This window comes from Leptidea sinapis, chromosome 5 (genome assembly GCF_905404315.1).
Source record: "Leptidea sinapis chromosome 5, ilLepSina1.1, whole genome shotgun sequence".
Classification (NCBI taxonomy): domain Eukaryota; kingdom Metazoa; phylum Arthropoda; class Insecta; order Lepidoptera; family Pieridae; genus Leptidea; species Leptidea sinapis.
The window spans coordinates 16,406,922-16,433,853 of NC_066269.1; the positions used below are offsets into that span (position 1 = coordinate 16,406,922).

Below are 26,932 nucleotides of genomic sequence, written 5' to 3' on the forward strand. Positions count from 1 at the left end.
CTAAGAACAATTATAGCTTCTATATAACGTCAACTATTAGATGCTTTTCAAATTTTATTACATACGCTTCGTGCTATTTTACATTGAAATTAATAAAATACAAAATACTTACTATTGGTATGTAGTCCCTGTGTCTTATTTATTGTAGTATTATTTTTACAAAGTCTTACTACGCAACCCGGCATTTTAGTTTCAACTATTAGCAAAGTTTAATAAAAAATGTGGCACTTCAACGTCACACATTGTTCGAGACTAGCTCGAGCCGCACTTATCAAAATCTTTCATTAGTTTCACTTTGAATTTCGGAGAGTTTATGGAAGATAGCCACAAAGTTCACCATCAGCCTGTTGAGAAGTTAGAAAGTTAAAGTTATACAGCATTATTAAGATTTTATTCTATATCGTGTATATTTCTGTAGTAAAAGAGATTATGAGCCAATAAAAATACACTTAACACTCCGATTAACTGATGTCTTTCTCCCAATATCACGCCAACTTCAATATAATTCGGAAGCAGTCCAACAGTACTGTTTATATTAAATTTACAAGGGAATAGCCCAGAAATTTTACATTTCTCATTTTCTTATATCTTGTATTAATTTATATGGATAAGACTAATATTTTTTTCATGGAATAAGAAGACAAACGTGACACGTATGCTGTCACGTGACGGTATGTGATCATCGAATCATTCTCTTATAGAATCACAAGAGCGTTGTATAAGACGTCGAATTAATGTACCTACATAATATTAATTCCAAAACCGGAAACACGAAGAAATGAACCAGGGGCACCGTAGTGACAGCCACCTATTGCTCCAGCGACATTTTAAGCTAATCGACCAGTGTCGATTATTTTTGAAACCAAAAAAAAAATGGTACTATTATACTATTTTTTTAGTATAATAGTACCATTATACTATTTATTATATAAAATAAAAATAATACTCTTATTTTTTTCACTTTTTATCATTTTCAAAAGCTTCAGCACTGGTCTAAGGATTAGGAAACTTTTACCATCAGAAATCTCTCACTTGATAGATTTTGAGCAAAAACCGACGTGAATCATATCGATTATCTAAATAAAAAATTTTGATTTACCTATTAAAAATAAACAGTTTTTCAGTTGATTGATCATGAGATATTTAGTATACTAGTTATAACATTGAAAACTAATTATTGATATAAACACAGAACATAAAAATAAGTATCTTTCTGTGATGTGTAAAATGTCATCTAACTTAAATAATAATATCAAATTAGAAGTTGTTAAAGCAATAAGGGAAATAAAGCTTCATTGAATAATTATTATTACTTAAAAAAAGGTCGGAAACGTTCATCAAAGGGATTGTAAGAAAATTGTATCCAAAGAAACCGTTCAGGTAACTTAAGGAAAATAAAATGTGAATGAAGTTTATCGACTTAAATTTAAAAAAAAAAAAAAGTAAATAAGTAAATAAAACTGATACGGGTGCTGTAATTGAATCAATTTGAGAGCAAAATAATTCGACTAAGATTATTATACGTGCATTTTAAGAACCTTGAAAATAATAAAGAAAAGTGTGTGTACAACACGCAAGAAGTTATTCTTCTTTTCCGTATTAAAACAAAAATCTTAAAAAAAAATTGTAGAATATTGTAATAAAGATGGTATTAAATACAACCAATTAAAATATTATTATACCGCATAATTTAGATAAGTGTAATTACATATCATTAAATAATTTTTATGCAATTATATAGAGATAATTTTTTAAATATTGATATTTATTTAATTCTCGTCTATTGGTTGTGGTTAGACATATGAGTTACAAGAGGCTGGGTAGCTGAAGTATGATACATATGTTCTAGTTGACCAACTAACGTCAGGGTGTCAAATTTGCGTGTCGCTCCGATAATGTTGCCAAAAGAATTAAAGCTTCAAAAAATAACTTTAAACTTATACAAACAAAAAATTGAAAACAATGATTACATGGGAAATGTACTCGATGGTTGATTTAAAAGGCTTAACCGATATTGACGGTGACTTTAATTGTAATTGATAACACGTTGGGTAAAATTGGCTGTAACTGATACTTTAAGTAAAGATAAGTCGCAAAAATATGATTAAAATCAAAATCCTATTCAAGGGTCACGTATAGTGGTATTTTTTTCGTAAATTTTAAGAAGTAAGAAAAATAATAAAAGGTTTTTAACTCTATCGTTACTTAGACTCGAGGTTATTAAGACTGGAAAATATTTATATTTGAATGAAAGCCATTAGTGCTTCAATGCATTCAGAAAGTTAGAAGGTGGATTTATTTCATTCCGTAGTAAGTAAATACTGTTACTTCTATAAACAACCTTCAATTAAAGTTTTCAAGTCCTTCATAATATTCTTTAGGAATACCTCTTAAAGGGTAAATGTAAGAGTTATGGTTTGCTGTGTTTTTAAGCTTTAAGTTTTATTTTAGTGCTTATTTATAAATGTTATGACTTGATAGTATAACAAAGATAATTAAAAACTGTCAAATTAATTGTCATGGTGATTTTAATACATTCTAAAAGTGCTTAAGACATTGTCACCTAGAAAAAAACAGGGACAATCTAAATTATAGCCTTGGTATACACTTAAGCCTTATATATTCATACGATATTCTCAGTAAACTGAAAATATATATAGTATAAGGCAGAACTAAATAAATTAATGCTGTTTTGGTACCGACCTTCACAACAGTTTGTCTGAATACATTGGACAAATACACAACTTGTGTGTGGTTGGCATACATCAAAATCAAATTAGATTAATGCCTGATATACTATCGATACCATAATATGAGATAGAGTTTGCCGTAATTCGTACAATCTTAATTGTAGTAGATTACAATTTAATATACAAAATTCTTATATGTAATTTCAATTTCACTTTCTGTTTGATGTTTAATAATAATTAAAATAGTTAAAAAAACTTAAAAACACGCTTTGGTTGATAAGGTAATGGTTGAAATAAAATGAATATCCTTATTGACGGTAGATGAAAAAGTTACTTTAATTAACAAAAATCTTATTTTGCAAAATTGAAAAATGGGACAATTTTATCAAATTATTGTATTGTCATCGGTCCTCAATAAATCTACAAAGTTGAAAACGAAGTCTGGCCGTTTATACTGGGATAAAATTGTGCCTAAGTGATTCGGTTCCAAAGAAACATACATAGAGGTGAAGTAATAAAAAGCATGTAAAAAATCAGGCAAAGGGGGGATGCTTTGCCTTATTCTGTATCAGTGAACTTGGTTATCGTGCTCATCAAGGAGCTGCCTTACTCTTTAAGAGTCTAAAATGGTGTTGTCGTAATAACATCGTCCAGTTATTTAGTACGATTGATATCAGGGACATTATATGTAAATGGAAGGAAAGCATATAATTGTCGTTCCCTATCTGCATTAGAAGGGATAAACCTGGGGTCATTGACAAAACACAAACTTGCATCCAGGTAGTTGTATAGGCAATGAAAAGTATAGTGATTGTAGCACTTATAAGGCTACATTATAAGTTATCTGACATGAACACGCAAGTTCCGGGTCTTCGTTGTGGAAATTGACTCCTGACGACGACGGAAATTCAAACTGAAATATTTTTATTCAAAATAGTATTTAAAATACTTATCGAACGTCAAAAACAACCACCCATTCGAAATAGTATTTTTTTAAATTTATTTATTCTGATTAAAACGGTTACAATACCAATTACATTAATCAAGTACATCGATATTGCTAGACCTTATTATGGACTGAGAAAGTTGGAGTAGCAACTGCACCGACACCTTAAGTCTGTTAGTAAATAGATAATAATCAGATTGGGCTTTGACGAGGCGATTAAACAATTGCAAGACGGGTGCTACAACAACGTGGGTACTACCAGATGACGGTGATTTCTGCTACGACTATAATTGTCAGATGTATACAATGGAATCAGCTCATTATGAATATCAGGGGCATCTACTAAGCCCCGGATAACTTTAAGTAAGATAGTTGCTAGGTCGAGAGCCCGTCTGGTTTCTAGAGTGTTGTATCCGAGGCAACCGATGAGATACGCCGTCGGGTAGAAGTACGGATAGTAACCAAATCCGCTTATACAGGAAACGCAAAAATGCTTTTTGTACTTTCTCCAGCAAAAGGAAATATACGGGTTACTTCATAGGGATTCCATACACACAAGCTCGCTTCAAGCTTACTACGGACAAGGGTCCTGAAAAGCAGTGGTATTATATTGACGCTGCGGAAATCGCGCACATTCCTTAATATGAACACTAATCTTATAAATGACACTTGAGTGACTGTTATGCCTCAGACCTGAGAAGAAAGGGCGCATGAAATTCAGTGGGTTCTTTTTCATTACTAAGGTTAAGCTTTGAGCTAAGGGGTATGCCCTTATGATGTCTCTTGTGTCGTTCACAGAAAAACGAGTTTTAATATGATTGCGAAGCTTAGGATAACATCGATGTTTAATGCTGATTTTCGAACGTCCTGCTCGTCTCATATCTTATTTTCATAAAAGAAAAACCTTCCCAAATCGGCAGTGCCCCAGGGCTCTAGATTTTTCAGATACGCCAAAACCGAGTGTGCCATATGGCACCCTACTCCCTCACCAAGTTCTAACCCTTATGTTGTTTATAATACAGTTTATTTTGCATGGTATTATAGCTTGTATAAATAGCTTTCTGATATATTCACTCAATTAATCATACTTATTACCACATAATCTATTCCTACACGTAAAATAATATTCATTGACAGAACGCTGCGCGAGCGTCAAAGTCACGTCAATCTATACCGTACCGCGCACCGCGCGACTATCAGAGAGCGACTAATGAACACTTTGACAACATCGCTCGGACAGTTAGTATAAAAATCTAAGCTTAACAGGTTAAGACACACAATGGAGATACGCCAAGTGATCGAGCCGTTCAAACAGCACTGCCTTGTACGTAAATTAATGGTTCCAGCTGATACTGGGGCACGCCAGACCAGAGATAAGAACAATACTCCATTACTGAATGGCCTGATCTGCAAACTCATTCCATACTTAAATCCTGTATCCATCAGATATAATATTCCTTATTAAAAGAGAGCATGGTAGTATTATAATCCATTTATATTAAATTTACATCATTTCACAGTCGATATAATTATAAAAAACAATAAAAGAGTGATAAGAATGTACAGATTTGAAATCTTAAATTTGAATTTTTTGTTAATTATTAAGAATACTTTAAAACGATCAACTTGTCAAGAAATTTTAAAATTTCTAGAATATCGAAAAACAAGTTGAAATTTATATCAAATACTAAAATTTTGATTTTTACTTAGCCCTTTGAAGCTTTAAAACATCAACATAAATAAAAAGTTATTTAAAGAGATTAGTGTTTATTTTACACGATAGTACCCTTTGTGCATGAGTCCGATTTGCCTCTTTTCTATGTTGGCTAATATAAATTAATTGACGATAATAAATTGGCAAGCGTTCTCTCATTTCGTTTTTCTCTGTACTTCAAAGGGAAATCAAAATATATTTTCAACCGTAAATACTTATGAATGACAGCGGATATTATAAACTTTTAATGAACGTGGGGCAGTAGGGGGTTAAATCTATACATATAAATAAAATTACAGTGTCTGTTTGTAATATAGAAATAACTGTTTTTTACTACGTCGTATAAACACCAGAATAACATTTTTTGTCCCTTTGTTTCAGCTAATCTCTGAAATGGTTGGACCGATTTTGACGGGACTTTTATTGGCAGGTAGCTGATGTAATACGGAGTAACTTAGGCTACGCGTATTGAAGGAAAATTCTTTTATTTTAGAAAAACAAAGTAATGTTGTGTCCAAGAAACGGTCTAACTCTAAAAATAATTTATATGGCAAAACAACGTTTGTCGGGTCAGCTAGTTATTAAGAAATGCCCCAAAATCACGATTCGTAAGTTAATTAGAATATAAAAAAATCAAATTAAATAAAAAAATATTTGTTGGCACATCATATAATATTATTATATGCGTTTATAAAACTAGAAGTATATGTTTGTACGAGTCATATGACATTATTTTAACATTATTTTGGTGTCAAGTCAGGGAGATATTATGAAAGGATTTCGCCAGTATCTATATTTCTATCTGACAATTTTATAATATATAACGTTTAGAAAGTACGAATTGAATTCAATGTTCATGTTCATCTGAAAAGCAAAGTCAAATAGACTTTGAAGAAACTGGGAGAGATACCAGTGGGAATATTAATAATAATAACCGGCTCCTCTGAACAGGATGCCGGCTAGATTATGGGTACCACTATGGCGCCTATTTCTGCTGAGAAGCAGTAATGTGTAATCATTACTGTGTTTCGGTCTGAAGGACGCCATAGCTAGTGAAATTACTGGGGAAATGAGACTTAACATCTTATGTCAAGGTGACAAGCGCCGTTGTAGTGCTGCTCAGAATTTTTAGGGTTTTTAAAGAATCCTGAGCGGCACTGTACTGTAATGGGCAGGGTGTAACAATCACCATCAGCTTAAAATCTTGCTCGTCTTGTCCCTATTTTCATTAAAAAAAATACAATTCTTTAAAACGACCCACAGTCTAGCGCTTTGTAAAGCGCAGTATTACCCATATTATATGGAGAACATCTCTCATCTTTCATCTGATACGTCTCAGTTTTAGCTCGAACCATGTAACCATGTGATCCGAAGTCAATTGTTTTTATGTGGCATAGCATTTTCACGTCTCTGTGCGTTTTCTTCCACATCTTTTCAGTGGAGAGTTTACCTAAATTCGTTGTACTAAAGAGCTGTTTGACCTTCGTAGTGTCAATTTTTAAATATCATTCTCAGCGTTTGAATACGTAGCTAACATTCACAGAACGGTATCTCATAGATGTTCATATAGATATAAAATTTGAAATTAAAAATTTTTACGGGTCTCGAATCGAGACAATCTTCTTCTTCTAATTCTTCTCAACAAACAACGTGACACAACATTGTTTATATAAATATAATTATATTGACACACAAATTATCTTGCCTAAACTAGGCATGGCCTGTACAATTGGTGCAAGACAACGATATATTTGATACAATATATAAATTTATCATATACATATTTACAATATCCGGACGAGTGAGCCTTGCTCGGATTTTTAAGAATATATAAAACTTGAACAAAAAAATAACTTATAGGACATCTGGATTCGAACCGCAAATTTCGAAAGCAATAGACCCTATTGCTTTCCGGATCACCCAATGTCCCAACTGAGCTACTATAGTATTTTATATAGTGGTGAAATTTACTTTTGTATTCTAATGTTATTGTAGTTGTTTCTCATTAAAACACGGACAAAACTACATTTTTTTAAATTCAATCCTAGTTAGATCAATAATTTATCGTCCTCGAAATCCCCTGTATACTACTGTACTACTATATTATATAATATATAAAAATTGCTGGTTTAAAGATATAAGATATAAACGTCAATGAGTCGGAAACAAATTCTCTATTATACAGGGTGGTCCAAAAGTCTGTTAACATTTGAATCGGTTGCTGCGTCCAGCAACGGCGGCGGAGGGGGGTGGAGTGGTTACGTGTAAGAGCGGCCAATGGGAATTTAGTACCATCGCGTCGTTCAGCGGTAGTTAAAGTGCGTTTTGTGTACGCGAGTTCTATCGAAACAACGATTCTGCGACCCTAGCTCAACGAAAGTTTTGCAATCATTACAAGATACGACACAAAAATCAAGCTCCATCAGGTGTGTTAATTAAAAAATGGGTGCTCAAGTTTGAGAAGACGGGTTCAACAATGGATTTTCCTCGATCTGGCCGGCCTAGAACGTCGAGGGACCCCGAAAACGTGGAGCGAGTAAAATCGTCTGTTCGTGACCAACCTGGACTTTCAACTCGAAAGCGGTCTGCTGTCCTTAACGTGCCAAGATAATGATGTATTAAACCGCATTTTCAGGAAAGATTTATGTCTACATTCCTATAAAATCCAAATGGTGCAGGAATTAAGGCCTCAGGACCATGCCACTAGGTTGCAGTTTGCGAACGAAATGGTAGAGCGATTCACCAGTTTTACAAACATTTTTTTCTCAACGAGGCACACTTCCACCTAAATGGGCATGTTAATAGACAAAATTGTCGTTATTGGAGTAACACTATGTCATGGTGGTCAAAAACCCCTGCATTCCAGCCAAACAACCTAGTAACTTTTGACGAATTAAAGGATCGTATTCGCACATAAATCCAAAACATCTAAACAGAAACATGTAAAGCTGTTATCGAAAATTTCCGCTCTAGATTGTAGCAATGCCAGAATAATGAAGGATTGCATATGGATGATGTGATTTTTAAGAAATAAATTCCCCTTTTGTTAACTATCGAAAACAATAAACAATTTTGATCTACTGTAATTAATTTTTATTTTATCATGATTACAATTATAAACGGACTTTTGGTCTATCCTGTATATTATAAATATTTGAACCTACCGGGATTTCGGGCAGGCGGGATCATTCACCACTAACAACCAGCCAAGCATTATTAAGTATTGTAATATTTGATAATTAATTACTTTAATCACCAAGACGTACAATAAGACATTAGTGATAGATTTCACTACACGCCATAACTATTATATAATTATTTAAAATTAAAAGTAGATTAAATAATGAAAATACTTTCATATATTCCACCTTACGTTGAATGAAACACTCAATCTTGTATTTCTGTATATCTCACAGCAGCTACAACGTTCTGCTTTTAACTTTAAAACAATCGATCATTCTTATTCAGCCTCTTTTACGAGTATTCCTCAAGCTTTTGTATATAAAACACTGAAAGAGTTTTACTCTGAAACAGTTTAGCAGCTCATACAACAATGGCAATAATACATATTTTATAAGACAGCATAATTTTGGCCCCTAAAAGCGTTAGGATGATATATATTGCTAATAACCAGTTTATAAAATTGGATAGAGAGTTTCAAATATAACATACTAACTCTGATTATTTATTATAATTGCAGAGATATTTTACCAGTAGGAGTCTCCTTTGCACAGGATGCTGGCTAGATTATGAATACCACAACGGCGGCTATGTCTGCCGTAAAGAAGTAATGTGTAGTCATTACTACTGTGATTCGGTCTGAAGGGCGCCGTAGTTAGCGAAATAACTGGGCAAATGAGACTTAACATCTTATGTCTCAAGGTGATGGGCGCAATTGTTGTGTCGCTCAGAGTTTTTGGGATTTGTCAATAATCCTGAGCGGCACTGCATTACAATGGGCAAGGCATATCATTTACAATCAGCTGAATGTCCTCCTCGTCTCGTTCATTATTTTCATAAAAAAAAAGATCATTAATAATATTTATTATACATAGCTGATACCCGCGACTTCTTTCGCGTACACATATGACTTATAAAAATAGTTGTTTCTTATTACTTTAATAACGAGCCAAGTGTCTAAGATATAAAACTTAGAAGACTTAATTTCCGTGATGCGCGTACAAATGAATACCTCTATTGTATTTATAAAGATATTAAAATTATTTTAAATGTTAGTAGTTAGAAACTACAGCTGCAATATTCATAAATTACTTCGAAAATTATTTTATTAGAGACGAATTCATGTCGTAAATTAACTCTTTCATATAGTATGGAAAACAATGAGCTCACAATTAGGTGTCCCTTTATACAATAATATTTTGTGTCACGATTTTGACAAAGGTCCGCCAGTATATTGATATACAGATGGCTATTATGTACGGCCTTCACGTGATAAATGATGGTGATTGCCAAAATAATGGCCGGGTTATGTCCATTATTTTATAAATATTTAGAATATAATATTTATAATATTCCTTGTGTAAGGTTTGAACGTATGAGTAGGACGGTATAAGCTTGTTATAAGGTATAAGTTTGGATTTATCTTATACTAACCGTTCCCGCCTGCTTCGCTGGATGATTTTTAAAAGGAAACATATTAATAAAGGAACGTTGGAATTTGACAAACAAGCCATACACTATCTAGGATAAATTTCGCATCGAATGGATTCATGTCGATACGATCAGTAGTTTAAGCTTGAAAAAGCCTCAAACAATAACCCTTTTTCGTTATAATATACAGATATAAAATTCTCGTGTCCCGGTGTTTGTTACCAAACTCCTCCGAAGCGGCTAAACCGATTTGTATGAAATTTTGTGTACATATCGGGTAGGTCTGAGAATTGGATATTATCATACATTCATACCCCTAAATGATCACCAAGGGTGATAATTACATTAAAATATTTTTTTCTTATTTTTTTTATTTTTATTTTACTATAATTCCGTATTGAATAATACTTACAACTTCACATTTTTGCCTTCTTACGATCTACAACAATTTTTGTATCGCGATTTTTATATTATTCTCTTCCGTCCACAAATCCTCTTTAGGGTTGCAAGATGGCAACCGAAAACAATAATTGTAGTACGATATATTTGGTAGGCCTGAGAATCGGTTGCATCTATTTTTTATACTTAAAAATTTTTTTTAATTACTTTATATGGCCGTTGGCTCGGTCAGCTGGTAAAGATATAAAACTATTCAATTGTTTTAATTGTTTAACCACAGAGATGAGCTGGTAATGGTAATGGTAATGGTATGGGTTTCCCTCAAAAACATCGCTGTACCGCCTGTTGCAGCATTTGCTGAGCTAAAATTACATTGAAAATAGTCATATCAATTAATAATGAAATATATCTTTATTGCACAGCACAAAATAATTAAATATAACAAAAATCGAGACTACATAAAGCAATAGGCGGCCTTATGGCTTCAGAGCGATTTCTACCAGGCAACCTGTTTATAACTAGTTTAGTTTTTATAAACGTCTTTGGTGTATAAAATTTAATTTGTTTTTCCCTCCTGATTTTGTTTTAATATACAAATGTAATGTAATATTTTGTAATTGCTTGGGTGATAAAAATATATCTATGTCTATTTCACCTTTTTCAATTAGTCAATGGTTGAAACTTTGATAGATACAAGCACTTTCAGGAATTGGAACCTGACACCTAGTCAAAAAAAATTTGGGGCCTTATATAAGGCTAGTTACTTGGGAAGTATTATTGAGGAGCAGCTTTTTTTATTGTGTTATGAATATTTGGATAATGTACGCTCCAACTAGATACCGCACTTCCTGAGAACAATACCTTTTTTTTACGGCAACTGTTAGATGCTTGTATGTGTGGCATCTTGATACTCAATGGCATTTTTAAATTTTGAATGATATCTTCGTGTTATTTTACATTGAAATGAATAAAATACAAAATACGCAACCCGGCATTTTAGTTTCAATTATTAGCAAAGTTTAACAGAACATGTGGCACATCATCGACACACATTGTTTGAGAATGGCTCGAGTACGCCCCTTTGGGCGAAGTATTAGCTGTCGCACTGTGCACAACGCCTGCGCTATTTTGTTGGAGCGCAACGGAGACCAATCCTTAATCTAAGTGTACAGGACTAGATCTCATAACAGTATAAGATAATACACAATTATGGGTCAAACACGGACAGACAGACAGACATGACGAATAAACGAAATAAACGCTGCTGAGTCAATTATAGCATAACTTACAGTGGCCCATAATTTTGTATTAACCTAAATGTTAAGTATATCTGTGTAAGTTCTTATGAACTTATACAGTACACTATACAAATTATCATCTATTATACACATATTCATAACACAATCGAAATAGCTGCTGCTAGTAATGCTTCCCTAGTAGCTCGCCCAATATAAGGCTCCAAATTATTGTTGACTAGGTGACCGGTTCCAATTTTTTTTATGGAAGAGGTGGACGAGCGTACGGGTCACCTGGTGTTAAGTGATCACCGCCGATCACATTCTCTTACAATGCACAAATTTTGTTATCAAATTTCATTTTATAGTAATAATAATATTGCCACACTTTGACACAAATTTTCTTGTCCCAAACTAGGCACAGTCTATACTCTGGGTACAAGACAACGATATATCTAATACATAAATACATATAAACATCCATGAATCGGAAAAAAACATCAATATTCATCATATAGATGTTTACACCTACCGGGATTAGAACCCGGGACCTCTAGCTCAGCAGGCAGGGTCACTAGCCACTGGGCTATATTGGTCATCGTATGTACTTTGTGTAATTAATGCTAAAAGTGAGGATCACTTTAAAAAATAACAAATTGTTTAGACTTTAAAAATCATCATCATAATACTTTCAAAATATGAATGAAATGTTGAATAAATGTATTCTCTGATATCACGTCTCATACACTATTCTAAATGTAATTACATCACATCCAAAGTCACTTTGGTTACAGTCACAAATCACGCTTATCTACATTTATGTCGCTACGAGAACATTTTCATATTATTTTAAATGCATTCTTCACATGACTCACATTTTACTCGTGTAATCTTATGACCGCTAATTCAGTTTGCGAAAGGAATTTCAACCTTTCCGTTCCGAGTTCTTATCCGTATATGAGAACTCCTTATTCTAAGGTTGGCCGTAGAGTTAAAAAATATTTTGTTTCAAATTTAAATATAGACGCGCATGAGAACATAATCTTATAAGACGTGAAAGTATAAGAAAGTGAAAGTATAAGAATATAGAAGTAACAGAGAGATTTCATTGTTTTATTCTGCAACGATCCCGCGTGTAAGGGAGGACTCACGCGCTACAATATTATTTTACGTGTAGCAATAGATTGTGTATAATTAGGATTATATGAGTGAATGTATCAGAAAGCTTTTTAAATAGGCCATGCAAAACAAACCATATTATAAACACAAGAAGGTTCAGAACTTGGTGAGGGAGTAGGGTGCCGTATGGCACACACGGTTTTGCTGTATCTAAAAAATCTAGTTCCCTGGGGCAATGCCGATTTGGGAAGGTCAAATTTATTTAATTTAGTTAATTTATATTCAGTTAATTTAACCTGTAATTAATTTTTTATTAAATATTGCAGTCATAATTTAATAGACAAGAAAAAAGTAATTTTGGCGACACCTATAGCCCAGTGGTTAGTGACCCTGCCTACTACTGAGCTAGAGATCCTGGGTTCGAATGATTGCACCTACCGGGAGTAGGTGCAATCATTTATATGATGAATATGAATGATAGTTTCCGAGTCATGTATTGTATTTATATATTATAGTTTATATGTATTTATGTAGGTTTAAGTAGGTATATTGTATTAAATAGTTATATCGTTGTTTTGTACCCATAGTACAGGCTATGCCTAATTTGGGGCAAGATAATTTGAGTAAGAGTGTGTCAGTATTATTAATTGAAAATATGCCTTATCGAGAATACGTAATCGTTTGTTTGGTTGTTTGGATCCCGCCATAACTATGGTGTCAAAGTTATTAATTTGATCTGTAATAAATAAGCCCTATACTACAATATAACAAAATTGTTTCAAGAACACAGTCAAATAGCTTTGTGACTGCTATCTGCTTTGTTTTTAATTTTGGTTGAATATTTAATAATAATAAAGAGAGAAATAGCCAATAGGGCACATAAATGCAAGCCAGAGAAAAAAGTCATATAAGATGATTACTTTTACTTTTGTTATTTTATATTTTCTCAGATATATTATATGCTTAAATATTTGCATTCATCAATATTTTATCCCATTTTCAAGTCGTATTCTGAATATTTAGTGTGAATTGTCATTTGTAAATTGCTTAAAAAACGTGTATTGCTCAATAATACCTTTGCTTACCCCTATTGCTTATCTTATTATCATAATTTTTTCATTGGATACTGCAGTCACAAATGTTATAAAATTTTCTTTATTTATTTTATTTCTTAAGCTTAGATGTAATAATTGCGCTTCAGATTATTAATTTCAAATGGCTTATAATAATTTAAAAATTTATTCAACAAAAGTCTCTCTTTATATCATTAACTCCTAGTGAAACTGATTTACTTAAGGTTAGCCCTAGGTTTAAATATCTGTACCGATCAGGTGACTATGTAAATATCAATTCGTCACTTAAAGAGATCGATTGGGATGAATGTCTAAATTGTGGGACCTTGGATGAAGCTGTGGATTGTTTCTATAATCACTTATATAACTTAATTAATAACTATATACCGAAAAAATATATTAATGCGAAATCTTTTCCGCATCGTCGTACCGCACCTCTGAAAAAAATACTTAAAGAAAAATTTAAATATATAAATAAATATTACACATATGGCAACACCGATGATTATGTTTTCTTTTCTATTCTACGGAAAAGAGCTGAGGAATTGGAGGATAGATAGATAAAATATGTGATCTCTTTTCTCAATACTTTCAGTCTAATTTCCTCATTCCCACGTCACAGCCTCATCAAAGCTCACATACAGTTAATCATTGTTCTTCTGTTTATAGAAGCACTATCAGCACCTTACATATTGATGATTCTGTAGTTATGAACCACCTTAAGTCAGTTCATCTTACAAAATAATCGGGACCAGATCATATCGATCCAATATTTATATTCTCTTGTTCCAATAGCCTTGTTAAACCATTGAAAATACTCTTTATTAGATCAATAAATGATGGTATAGTACCTAAAATTTGGAAATCCGCTTTCCTTACTCCTGTATACAAAAATAGAAATAAAAATGACATTAAAAATTAAAGGCCTATCTCCAAGCTATGTATATTTGCCAAAATCTTTGAACGTATTATTTACACCCAGGTTTACAGCTCAAAGACCGCAGACCGCAGAATCGGTCGACCAACACTAATCTGTTATCATTTATTGATTACACGACTGCAGGTATGGACTGAGGTGGACAAGTAGATACTGTTTTCACTGAATTTTATCACTTACAGTTACAGAAACTTCAATTTGCTGGAATACATGGGAATCTATTCAGATAGTTCACTTGTTATATTGAAAATAGGTCTCAACAAGTTTTTGTAAAAGGCTATGCCTCTTCTTGGATTATTGTTTGTTCTGGATTGCCACAAGGCTCATTTCTAGGCCCTCCATTATTTAATATATTTATTAATGATATAGGCGATTGCTTTGAAACATCCAATTTTTTGCTGTATGTTGATGATTCATATCATATATATTCTCAAATATCACCAAAGATTAAGATTTTTTTTTTGTATTTTTGTTCATTATATGTAACACGCTTATAGTCTCTTATACGAAAACTGTAAATGGTAAACAGATGTATACTTTTTTAACCTATTTATGTCATGTAATACTGTTTGTTTTCCTAATAAAATAAAATAAGATTCATCATCATCAGCCGGAAAACGTCCACTGCTGGACAAAGGCCTCCCCCAAAGATTTCCACGACGATAAGTCCTGCACTGCCCTTATCCAACGTTTTCCGGCGATCTTGACCAGATCGTCGGTCCATTTTGTCCTACCTGCGTATTCTACCAACACTGCGTCATCCGGTACGTGGTCGCCATTTCAGGACTTTACTGCCCCAACGGCCATTTGTCCGTCGAAATAGGTGCCCTGCCCGTCGAACAGGTGCCACTTCTGTTTCGTAATAATGGGCTATGTCGGTTACATTGGTTCTCCTACGGGTCCTCATTCCTGTTTCGATCTCGCAGGGAAACTACGAGGATAGCCGTCTCCATTGCCCTCTGAGCGACCATGAGCTTTCTCTTAAGGCCCATACTTAGCGACCACGTCTGCGTATAAGATTACCGTTTACATATAATGTTATTGCTCATTATTGCTATAAATTTGTACATTATTGCCAGAACTTTATTTTCATTTGATTAAACGTAATGCACATTTCATTAAGTAACTAACTACACAATATTAGAGTGAGGCATTTTAAATATTGTCACATCTAAGACATGGCATAATATTGAATTTACATTATGGTGTATGGGTTCAATCTTTTGCCATATCAGGAATGCTTCGTTATTGAAATATTGCATCGAATATCTTACATTAAAATTCACCAATCATTTAAATAACTCTCAAACTATTAGTTAGCGCGCAAGATCTATTTGAAACCAATTAAACTATTCCCTTTGGAATGTAGTCTATGTAATTAGTATTCGCTTGAGTCGCTATTAATTAGTACGCGAATAATATAACTTGTTACCGAAACAGAAGGTAAAGACAATAAATATGACTTATTTCTTATCTTAGTATTATCGTATTTTTGTGCTTGCCTTATCCTACCAGTGGGATGCTCCTTTGCACAGGATGCCGGGTAGATTATGGGCACCACAACGGCACCTATTTCTGCCGTAAAGCAGTAATGTGTAAGCATGATAGTGATTCGGTTAGAAGGTGCCATAGCTAGTAAATTACTGGGCAAATGAGACTTAGAACCGTATGTCTCAAGGTAACGACCGCAATTGTAGTGCCGCTCAGAAATTTTGGGTTCAAAAATCCGGCAGCACTGCATTGTAATGGACAGTTAAACACTTGTTCAATGTGTTTTTAATAGATCACCTTTATTACTCAACCAATAATAATGCTATACATAAGATACATAATAGCTTTAAGGGTAAATGTATACACTTTTATAATAAAGTCCCACCCACTGTTCAAGCATAGCTATAAATAAATTTAAATGTTTTATTAAAAAATAGCTTTGTCGTTAATCCTACTACTCCACAGCTGAATATCTAAGTGATCGGAGAGCCTGGGAACAGATTATGATTATTTTATAGCAATAGCAATGACAGAACAATATTGTATAATTTATTAAAAAGAGCGCAAAAAAAAGAATGCTAGGAGAGTTTCTTGCGCCGCTTCGTCTTTCTCAGAGCGCAATTTGTTTCCGAAGCGGTAGTAGTATCTAGTATAATATTAAAAATGACATCAAAAAGAATTCTAAGGGAATCAATTTTGAGAAAATAAATGCCTTTTATGCCTTTATGATATTTTTACTTCATTTATGTGGTAATGAATAGAATATACGGAAATTTTTATCACAAAAATTAGATGAATCCAATAGAAAGCTTAATATAAATAATATACAACAACAGGATTTGTTCACATTTTAGTATAAATTATATGCAAATTGTAAAGTATTAATTAAACTTACTGTACGATTCAATTTCCTAATAATATGCTATTATTGGGGTTAATCAGGCCATCACTTGTAGATGAATCCATATTTCGAGAGTTGAACAAACATACCAAGATTTACGCGTCATCTGAACGGTTGACTTATTGGTTTAAGCGCTGTGGCGTATTACAAGAGGCGTGTATTTGAATCTCGCATCAATCATAAATTTTGGTTCATAATTTATATTATCTACACTAAAAAAGGAGATAGGAGAATAGAAGTGAATCTATGAATGCAGTTGTTTTTTTGAAATGTTTTTTTTTTCAGTAAAATGTTACATCTACAATATTTAAGGTATTTCCGCTTCATGTAGCATAGGCCTGTATATAACATGCTTTGTTAAGAATACTAATATATTTTAGGTTTCAGATTCGTTATCTTAAAAAAAAGATAAAGTATAAAGCCCTTTTGTTTTTTTTCTCAAACGCTGTTTAAATTCTCACCCAAGCTGTTCTAATATAAAACATATTTATGTAAGTCAAGTCAGTAAGCCACGATATTTTTTATTGACAATATGGGACGAGACGAGAAGGACGGTCAGCTGATGGTTATTGATTCTCCCTGCCCATTACAATTCAGGATCGCTCAGGATTCTTGAAAAACCCAAACATTCTGGGCGGCACTACGATTGCGCTCGTCACCTTGAGACATAAGAGTCTCATTTTCCCAGTAATTTCACTAGCTACGATGCCTTTCAGGATGAAACACGAATGCTTATATAATATTTCTGCTTCACGGCAGAAATAGGCACGGTTGTGGTACCCATAATCTAGCCAGCTGCAATCCTGTGCAAAGGAGCCTCCCACTTGACTGACACATACATATTTTCTTCGAAGCTTCAAACTATTTTAGGTCTTGGATCTTCTATCTCATTCTGCCACTGTCATCTTTTTCTCTAAGATATTTTTTCCCCAAATCTCCTCAGATATTTTCACATTAAATTCTAACTCCAATATTAATATTAAAAACAGATATTAACATCACTCATATGGCATTACTCATGGCATTTGGAAAGCTTCTCGGTATTAACAAATTTAAATTAAATTCATTCATTCATCAGCTTAAAGGCTATGGTTCCATTAGGAAAATATTTATGTAATACTAACCTTTTACAAAGTTCTAGAGACGTATCGTTTTAAAATTTTCTATGTCTTGTTCAACTCTCAGGTTGTGGCTTCATAATTTACATAATCTACTTTACATTTGTTAACCTGCTGAAGCCCAATATTTTTTATTAGAAAATAGGCTTAAAATGACGCTCTTTCAAATCAAAATAATTTGTTATTTTTTTAAACTTCACGTCACTTCTGGGATTAATTTCATGAATATTATTTTCAAGTTCAGGTAGTTTATGTAATTTTAAACGGCACGCGAGAGTTCGAGTCTCGCATCATTCATAAATTTAAATTTAATTTGTGTAATTAATCCTAGTAGTAAGGGTTATCACTTTGCAAAAAAAAATAACAAATTGTTTTAAAAAATAATATTTTCTGGGATCCTGTTGAATGAGCCTAACTTCGCCCAACAAAAGACAACTTAATTGGATTTGGTCAAGTAATTTTTAAACTAAACTGGTATTATTTTGTTTTCATTTATAGAAACGAAAAGTTCTTAGAGCAACATTATAATAAGTAATATAATATTATTTATAAATTTAAAACACTGAAGACGCATAATAAATTAGTGCTATATTATTAAGATTATTTAGAATGATAAATTAATTAATTGCATTTTTACTAAAACAAGTCCTTTATCAAGGCAGGTAACAATGTTGTCTTATACTCCAGAGAGTGACTACTTATGTGAAGAGTGACTTAAACAAATAGCGCTCGTAGAGAGAAGAAGCGGGGCAAGAAACTCTCCCAGCATTCTTTTTTTGCGCTCTTTTTAATCGCTCGGCTTAATTGCTCGGTTTAAATATTAGTATTTTAGGGTTGTATGTTAAGAAAACTTCTACAGAACTGCCTTATAAATAAACGAAGCACACGTATTTAGAGAAAGATTTTTAAGTTTGAGGCGTATAATAAGATGCTACGATTGGCCTACGAAATCTGGTTAAATAGCTTTTTGGATCAATCAATGAAGTAGGTATTGAAATACAAGTCTTAATAAACTAACCTATGCTTAATTGCTATATATTTGAATATAGGTATGTTTAAAGTTAAATATACTGATATTTAATTTTCGAAAAAAAATCATATAAAATATTCCCAACAGTTAATAAGAATTTAAAATGCTTTAAAATCATTCATACATCTGCCCACTTGGGTTCTTTAGTTCTAGACGAAGCTATCCCGCTCAAAGTTACGCGTGGCGAGTGTAGGTACCTCTATTACATCTGGCTTTGCACCGACTTTAGCTAAAAGATATCTAATTAAAAAAAAATATATATATATATAATATAACATAAGGATTTAAAATAAAATGCTAATTTTTGTTCATATGCGTATCATATTGCCTTTGAATGAGCTCCCGAGTGGTAGAAGCGGACATGAGACTAATTAATTACCCACCTGCTCCAAAATGTATATTTAATTAATTCAACATTTTACAGTTCATTATTACTCAGATAAGAATATAGATAATTAATTAAAAGGGTCTGAGCGCGTGATAATCAAACCCTAAATGGAACTTATTTTAATAGGTACACATAGGGAACATTAACTTAAATATATATATTAAGGTGATTATAGGAAATGCTTATAAAACCTTTTATGGTCCAGTATAATATAATAATACACGTTTTAATATATTTATTTTAACTGAACTTTGTCGTAATAATGAGTCTCATATTAAACAGATTATTAAGTGTTTTTAAGGAAGCTTTAAGCACATTCCGGCTGAAACTTATTTAGATAAGTTCAAGTTTTAAGTATGCAGAACAACAGTTATATTATAATATAAGTTCATTTTATTAAACAGATGTCAAGTAAAAATAATAAGAAATATCATATTATTAATATCTTACACCTTTTTTACAATAAATTTTTCTGAATACCATCAAATTTAAACATTTTGAAAATTATTTATTACTTGTTGGCTTTATATCGTTATAAAATAAAAAAAGCTAATCCTGACGATCCTCTTAAGAAAAATGGCATAGATTGTATAAATAATGTTTATTGACTTGTTATTTATTTGCTGTTAAAAAGAGTAGGGGTAACATTTTTAATTTGTATTACTATAAAATTAGGCTGAAAGAATTTACGTAAGCAATGAGATTAAAATTGCTGAATATGTATTCATTATATGGACAACTTACTGGGAAGTCTCAACCACTAAAAAATGTATGTGTAATCTTTGAAATAAATGAGATTTATTAATTTATTTATATGTATAATGAAAGTTTTTTAATAATTAATAGTGAAATTTTTTTCAACAGGCTATTCAAGTTTTATCGATAGAGGATTAAAAACTATGACTAGTTTCAGTTAATTAATTCAGAGAATACTATTTAAAGTCTAAAAATTTATAAAGATTCATATTTGTATTAATTAACCTTTTAATCTAAATGTAAACTGCATGCAACATAATTACTGTGGAATGTTCTGGGATGATGCAGAACGAGCTTCTTCCACGTCTAAATCCAGGATTTGTTTAATTAATATCATATGTTTGCTTAAGAAGCTTGTTACTAGGTAAGCTCTCTACGAATTGGAACATAGAGAATGTAGATGCAGTAACGTACTATAATTAAATAATTTAATTTATTTTAAGGTAAAATCTAGGATTAAGATTTTAGTAAATCACCTTTTATGTAAGCTTCTAATTACATAATAAATTCAAAGTGGGTTTAAATAGAGAGTCGAGAAACGTCACACATCTCAAGAAAAGTTACTTTAAATGTTTAATTATGTAATTCAAACAGGACTTCCTTCTTAATGTAAGTATTTTTTTTTATAATTCAATATCGTTTTAGCTAAACTTTAAATTAAATAATAAAAATATTATTTAAACAAACATTAATTGTAAAAACAAGAATTCATAAATTTGATTTTGGTTGTAGAAAAATGAAAATAAAAATCACCCAAACTTAGTCAAGACGAATCAAAAGAATTCAAACTCGATGTATTATTCTTATTTAATTTAGAAGTTATTATGACCAAATTCTAACTCCATCATTCGACCAGCACTACGGTATAATATTATTGTCACTGTCATTGTCACTAATTCAATTCCATTGGTTCTAATTCCATTTCCAAGATTGAACCCAATCTAATCAACACGAATCTAACAAAAAAACGTATCATTATTTTATAGATTGTAATTGATACGCCCGATACGATAATTGATTAAAATACGTTTACGGTACTACAATTTCGCTCGTCACTTTAGACATAAGCGGCCTTACTAATAAGCTTGGTATAAAGTTATACTTGAGAATAAACCAAGAATATGCAAATAGACATTTTGCATAATATGATTGGTTTATAAGCGGCCGTTTTTAATAACCTATCTATCCTTAGTTTAACTTACTAGAGGTAGACAAATCTATCCTTTTACGCTTACTTACATTTCAATAACCTATTGACAGATAGCATTGGAATATAACTATATTGGACATAACTATAGATAGCTAAGATCTTGTCAATAAACGGTGACAGCAATGTATCCGTAAGTTAAGGTAAGGACAGATATGTTATTGAAAACGGCCGTAGGACGTCTAACGTTTCCCGCGTTTAGTTGCATGCCTGCATGATATGCGGAAAACTTCAGAAATATCATTGTATTGACAGTGTTGTCAGCGATATAGTAAACATTTTGCATATTCTTGCTTTATTTGCAGTTATAACTTTATACCAAATTTATTTGTAAGGCCCAAGATGTTAAGTATCATTTTCCCAGTAATTTCACTAGCCACGGCGCCCTTCAGGCCGAAACACAATAATGCTTACACATTACTGCTTCACGGCAGAAAAAGGAGCCCATAATCTAGCCGGCATCGTGTACAAAGGAGCCTCCCACTGGTATTATGTACGGTATATAATAGGAGGTAAGTACAACTGTGTCTGATACAATATACGCGAGTAGCATACGACCTAGATCCAGAATTTACAAGAGTTGCATTTTAAAATTTTGATGAAAATGAAAACATTTTATTTCGTGATTTATGTAACGTTTAAACTTTAAATAAGTAAGCTTCTCCAAGTATCTATTGTCGTGGTGATTTAAATAACTTTAATTTAAATGAAATTAAGGTAAAAGACGAGCAGGATGTTTAGTTGATGGTATTTGATACGCCCTGCCCATTACCGTGCAGTGCCGCTCAGGATTCTTGAAAAACACAAATATTCTGAGCGGGATTACAATTGCGCTTGTCACGTTGAGGTATAAGATACTTAAATCTCATTTGCCCATTAATTTCACTAGGTATGGTGCCCGTCCGACCGAAACACAGTAATGGTTACACATTACTGCTTCACGGCAGAAATAGGCGCCGTATTAGCTTATCGTAATAAAAAAATAATTTTTTGTTTTTTTTTTTTTTATACGAGATTTTTTTTTCTAAAAACGTGACTTTAATTTTTAAATTAGACATATGACATAAGATAAGATAAAGTTTTGCAGTTTTTAATCATTGAATACGTTTGATTACAGGATGGTACAGTACAAATATTTATAATATTATGCTATTCAGATTTATGGTAGCCAGTACCAGACATTTTCTTCCGGAACGCTGTCTGGGACGTACGGCGTTTGCTCAAGATGGATTTAACGCTGCTAATAAATGGCTTAAAGAAAACCTGACCTTAAACAGTAGGGATATAGCCCATTTGTTTAAGGAACACTTTAAAGTGTGTTCACCCTTGGGTTCTTCTAAGGAAGCGCTGAATACTGAGTCCGTCATGTCCGGTGAGCTGTTTAATGTGTCGGCCAAACAAATAGCTAATATAATTGCCAAAATGTCACGTGGCAAATCGCCAGGTCATGATGGGCTCAGTATAGAGCATATGAAGAACGCAAGAGTCCATTTACCCAATGTACTTGCCACATTATTTAATCTCTGTCTTAATCATTCGTACCTACCTGCTGCACTCATGAGGACTATTGTTGTACCAATAGTTAAAAACAAAACGGGTGAAAACAGATTAGTGCAACTATAGGCCTATTTCTCTGGCGACTGTAAGCACACTGTCCAATACTATACTGATAGGTGGACGCCTGTGTATGCCTGCTTCCTTGATTTATCAAAAGCATTTGATCTTGTTTCGTATGATCTTTTATGGAAAAAACTCGATAAGACTGGCGTGCATATTCAGGTGCAGCGTCTCTTTCAGTACTGGTACGCTAACCAGACCAATAATGTAAGATGGGCTGGCAGCCTCTCGAATACAGGCTGGAGTGCGGGGTGAGGCAGCGGGGGTTGAGCTCACCCATGCTCTTCAATCTGTATGTCAACGAGCTCATAGTTGGGCTCAGCAGCGAGCGTGTCGGCTGCTCGGTTGATGGTGTTTGTATAAACAACATTAGCTACGCGGATGACATGGTGCTGCTGGGTCCAAGTGTAGGCTCTATAAGAAGGCTGTCAGCTATCTGTGAAAGGTATGCGATGCAACATGGGCTCAAATATAATTGTCAAAAAAGCAACTATTTGGTCTTCAGAGTCCCTGGTAAGAATATATGTAATATTCCGCCAATAAAGCTGAATGGTGTTGAGCTTAAGAAAGTTCAACATTTTAAGTACCTTGGACAATACGTCACCGAAGACCTCGAAGACCAAATGGATATTGTGAGGGAACGCAGGGCACTGGCGGTGAGGAGTAATATGCTGGCTCGTAGGTTTGCTCGATGTAGCAATGAGGTAACGATAACGCTTTTCAAAGCATATTGTCCAACCTTCTATACGAGCAGCCTGTGGGTCAGATATACTCAAAGAACGCTTAGTGCCTTTCGCGTTCAGTACAACAATGGTTTCAGGTTGATGTTGGGGCTGCCCAGCTTTTGCAGTGCTTCGGCAATGTTCGCGGATGCGAGAGTGGACGGCTTCCATGCCATCCAACGCAAAAGACCCGCTTCATTGCTGAGGAGGTTGCGGGGTAGCTCTAACATCATTCTGCAAACCATTGCTAGTCATTATGATGCGCCAATTATAAAGGCATTTATGCGGCTTCATGTGCCTGTTTAGTTATAATTATACTAACATAATTTAGGACATTTTACTAACAATTATTATGGTTATTTTTTTTATTTTTGTGATTATGACATATCTTAAATTTTAAACTGTAATTTTATCTGTAATTTAATTAATATCAAATTAAACTCAACAGTATTATGTAATTTAATTTAAGTTAATATTGTATGTATATCTATGGGTAATGCCTGAAAATAAATGATTTATTATTATTATTAAACGTAGCCAAAACTAAAATGATCCATTTGTCTATGCGGTTGTCTATACTATAAAGACGAAGACTCCTTACAAATCACTATTTCACAAAATGATGGTCAAAGCTGAGCTGGTATTCACCGCTGCATTGAGAAAGTAATATCCATCAAATATTTGGGGGTTGTTCTTGACCAAAACTTGACTTTCAAGCCCCATCTAGAATACTTGTCAGGCCGAGTACGTAAGCTTATTTATATTTTCCGGCGATTACGTCGCTCTGCCGATCCTAACATCATGAAAATGGTATATTATGCCAAACTATTTTAAATTATTGCATTACGACGTGTACATAGGGCTGTCTTGAAGGTTTGTTGTTTTAAGCCTCGCCTGTATCCCAGAACAAAACTTTATGAATACTGACAAGTTCTGACAGTCAGGCAACTCTTCATATTGGCTATTGTTATCAAACAGCACCCTTTAACAGAGCTTAGGCCAGAGTCTACTCGCCGCAATCATCTTGTGGCAGTATCTACGGAGGTAAGGACATCATTTAGCCGCAGATTCTTTCTGTTTCTGGGACCGTATCTCTATAATAAGCTACACAAGGTATTTTATGTTTGTATGGTCTAAACACGTACAAATGTCGATCATCTCATGTGCCTATTAATTTCACTAGCTACGGCGCCCTTGAGACCGAAATACAGTAATGCTTACACATTACTGCTTCACGGCAGAAAAAGGCACCGTTGTATTTCCTACCCATAATCTAGCTGTTTGTCCCCTTTTTAACCGACTTCAAAAAAGGAGGAGGTTCTCAATTCGTCGGTATTTTTATTTAATGTTTGTTACCTCGAACCTTTCGACTGCGTGAACCGATTTTGATAATTTTTATTTGAAAGCTGGTGCTTCCCAAGTGGTCCCATTGTAAATTGGTCTAGATTTGACAATGGAATCCATGAGAAAACCATAAAAGTCTTAAAGTGGATGATAATTTTACGAATAACTCAATATCGCGCCAGCCGATTTCGATGATTCTTAGTCGGTGTCATCCAAGATAGATTTCTTACTACATACATAGTTATAGATGAGATGTGTTTGAGTCGCGAGGAGGCGAGAGGCGAGAGCCGGTTGCAGCAGAAGGACAACGATTCCAAAAATAACAATAATCGTAACTAGAATAAGATTAATTATTTACATTGTATAAAAATACACATTATATCTATTGTTTTGGAATAGTGTTTTTGAAGGCGGTTGTTTTTTTGTAAATTTTTTTTTCATTGAAATGGCTATATTATAAACACCAAAATAACTACCAAGATATATATATCTTATTTATATTCACATACATACGTTCATTATATTATTATTGAGACTTGGCCTTGAATTTATTTATTGTGAGTACTCTCATATAATCCTACTAATATCTTCCGTTTCTTGGCGTGCGTCAGTTCAGAATGGGATGTCGCTATGCCAACTTAATGGCTGACAGGCTTGCCCTGCATGTTTCAGTATTACAACTCTCTCTGTTATCCCTACATAAACATTATATTGAGATAAAACCTTTAGTTACGAATTCAACGGGCAACTACTATTATAATAATATACATAGAGAAACTTTGTTAATAGTTCCATGTGTTAATATTGATTATTCAGCTTATTCAAGCGCTGTGCTTGACTTCCAGTTCATTGGGTAATCCTGTGAGCTCTTAAATACGTGTTATTAGTTTTAGTTTAGTTAAAATTAAGAAAAAATGTAAAAAAGGCATGTTACTATCATTTGATAGCAATATAATTGCAATTTGCATAGAATACACATGGAATATATCGTAAAGCTTTAAATGTTAATAGTTTTAGAACATTTAAAAATGTTATAGAAAATTTTGAATCAAATTGTTTGACAACCATTAATGCATGTTCTTACTTCATGTTCATAACATTAAAATGAATTTATTGTGTTGTGTTGTTAAGTTACTTTTGAAGATGACATTAATAAATAAATAAAATAAAAAGCCTTTATTGTTGTGCTAATTTTACACAATACTAATGAAATAAAGTGAAATGTGCCTTTTAATAAATATCGGCAAACGGTCGTTTATTTGGTAGAGCGAATTTCCACAAAATAAATTTATTGAATAAAATATATTGTTTTACCTTACTTATTATTAGATGATTACTTTTTATAAAGTAAGGTAAGGATTACGTTAAGTAAAGTTAAGTTAAGGATTACAGTGCAGTCTGTGGGTTGACTGTACCCAAAAATCTATTAATGATCTCCGTGTTCAATATAATAACATCTTCAGGATAATGTTGGGACTATCTCGGTATTGTAGCGCGTCCGGTATGTTTGTGGAGAACCGTGTCGATGGTTTCTCCGCAATCATACGGAAAAGAATCGCCTCCGTCAAAAATAGGTTGGAGAGGAGTCCCAATATTATTTTGAATGTGATAACCGACAGACAGGACAGCGCATT

At 33.2% G+C, this 26,932-nt stretch overlaps 1 protein-coding gene across 1 annotated transcript; it reads left to right on the top strand.

Moving 5' to 3' along the window:
• The first annotated feature begins 23,444 nt into the window (after nucleotides 1-23,444).
• Nucleotides 23,445-26,155, top strand: LOC126964740 (uncharacterized). Its single transcript, XM_050808013.1, has 3 exons — nucleotides 23,445-23,914; nucleotides 23,999-24,204; nucleotides 26,115-26,155. The coding sequence occupies exons 1-3, from the start codon at nucleotides 23,445-23,447 to the stop codon at nucleotides 26,153-26,155; spliced, it is 717 nt and encodes a 238-aa protein (XP_050663970.1).
• Nucleotides 26,156-26,932: the final 777 nt, after the last annotated feature.

Coding starts and splice junctions, on each gene's coding strand:
- LOC126964740 (XM_050808013.1), top strand. CDS start 23,445: ATGGGCTGGCAGCCTCTCGAATACAGGCTGGAGTGCGGGGTGAGGCAG. Junction 23,915..23,998: donor AGTAATATGCTGGCTCGTAG/GTTTGCTCGATG, acceptor CCTGTGGGTCAG/ATATACTCAAAGAACGCTTA. Junction 24,205..26,114: donor CATTCTGCAAACCATTGCTA/GTCATTATGATG, acceptor TTGATTATTCAG/CTTATTCAAGCGCTGTGCTT.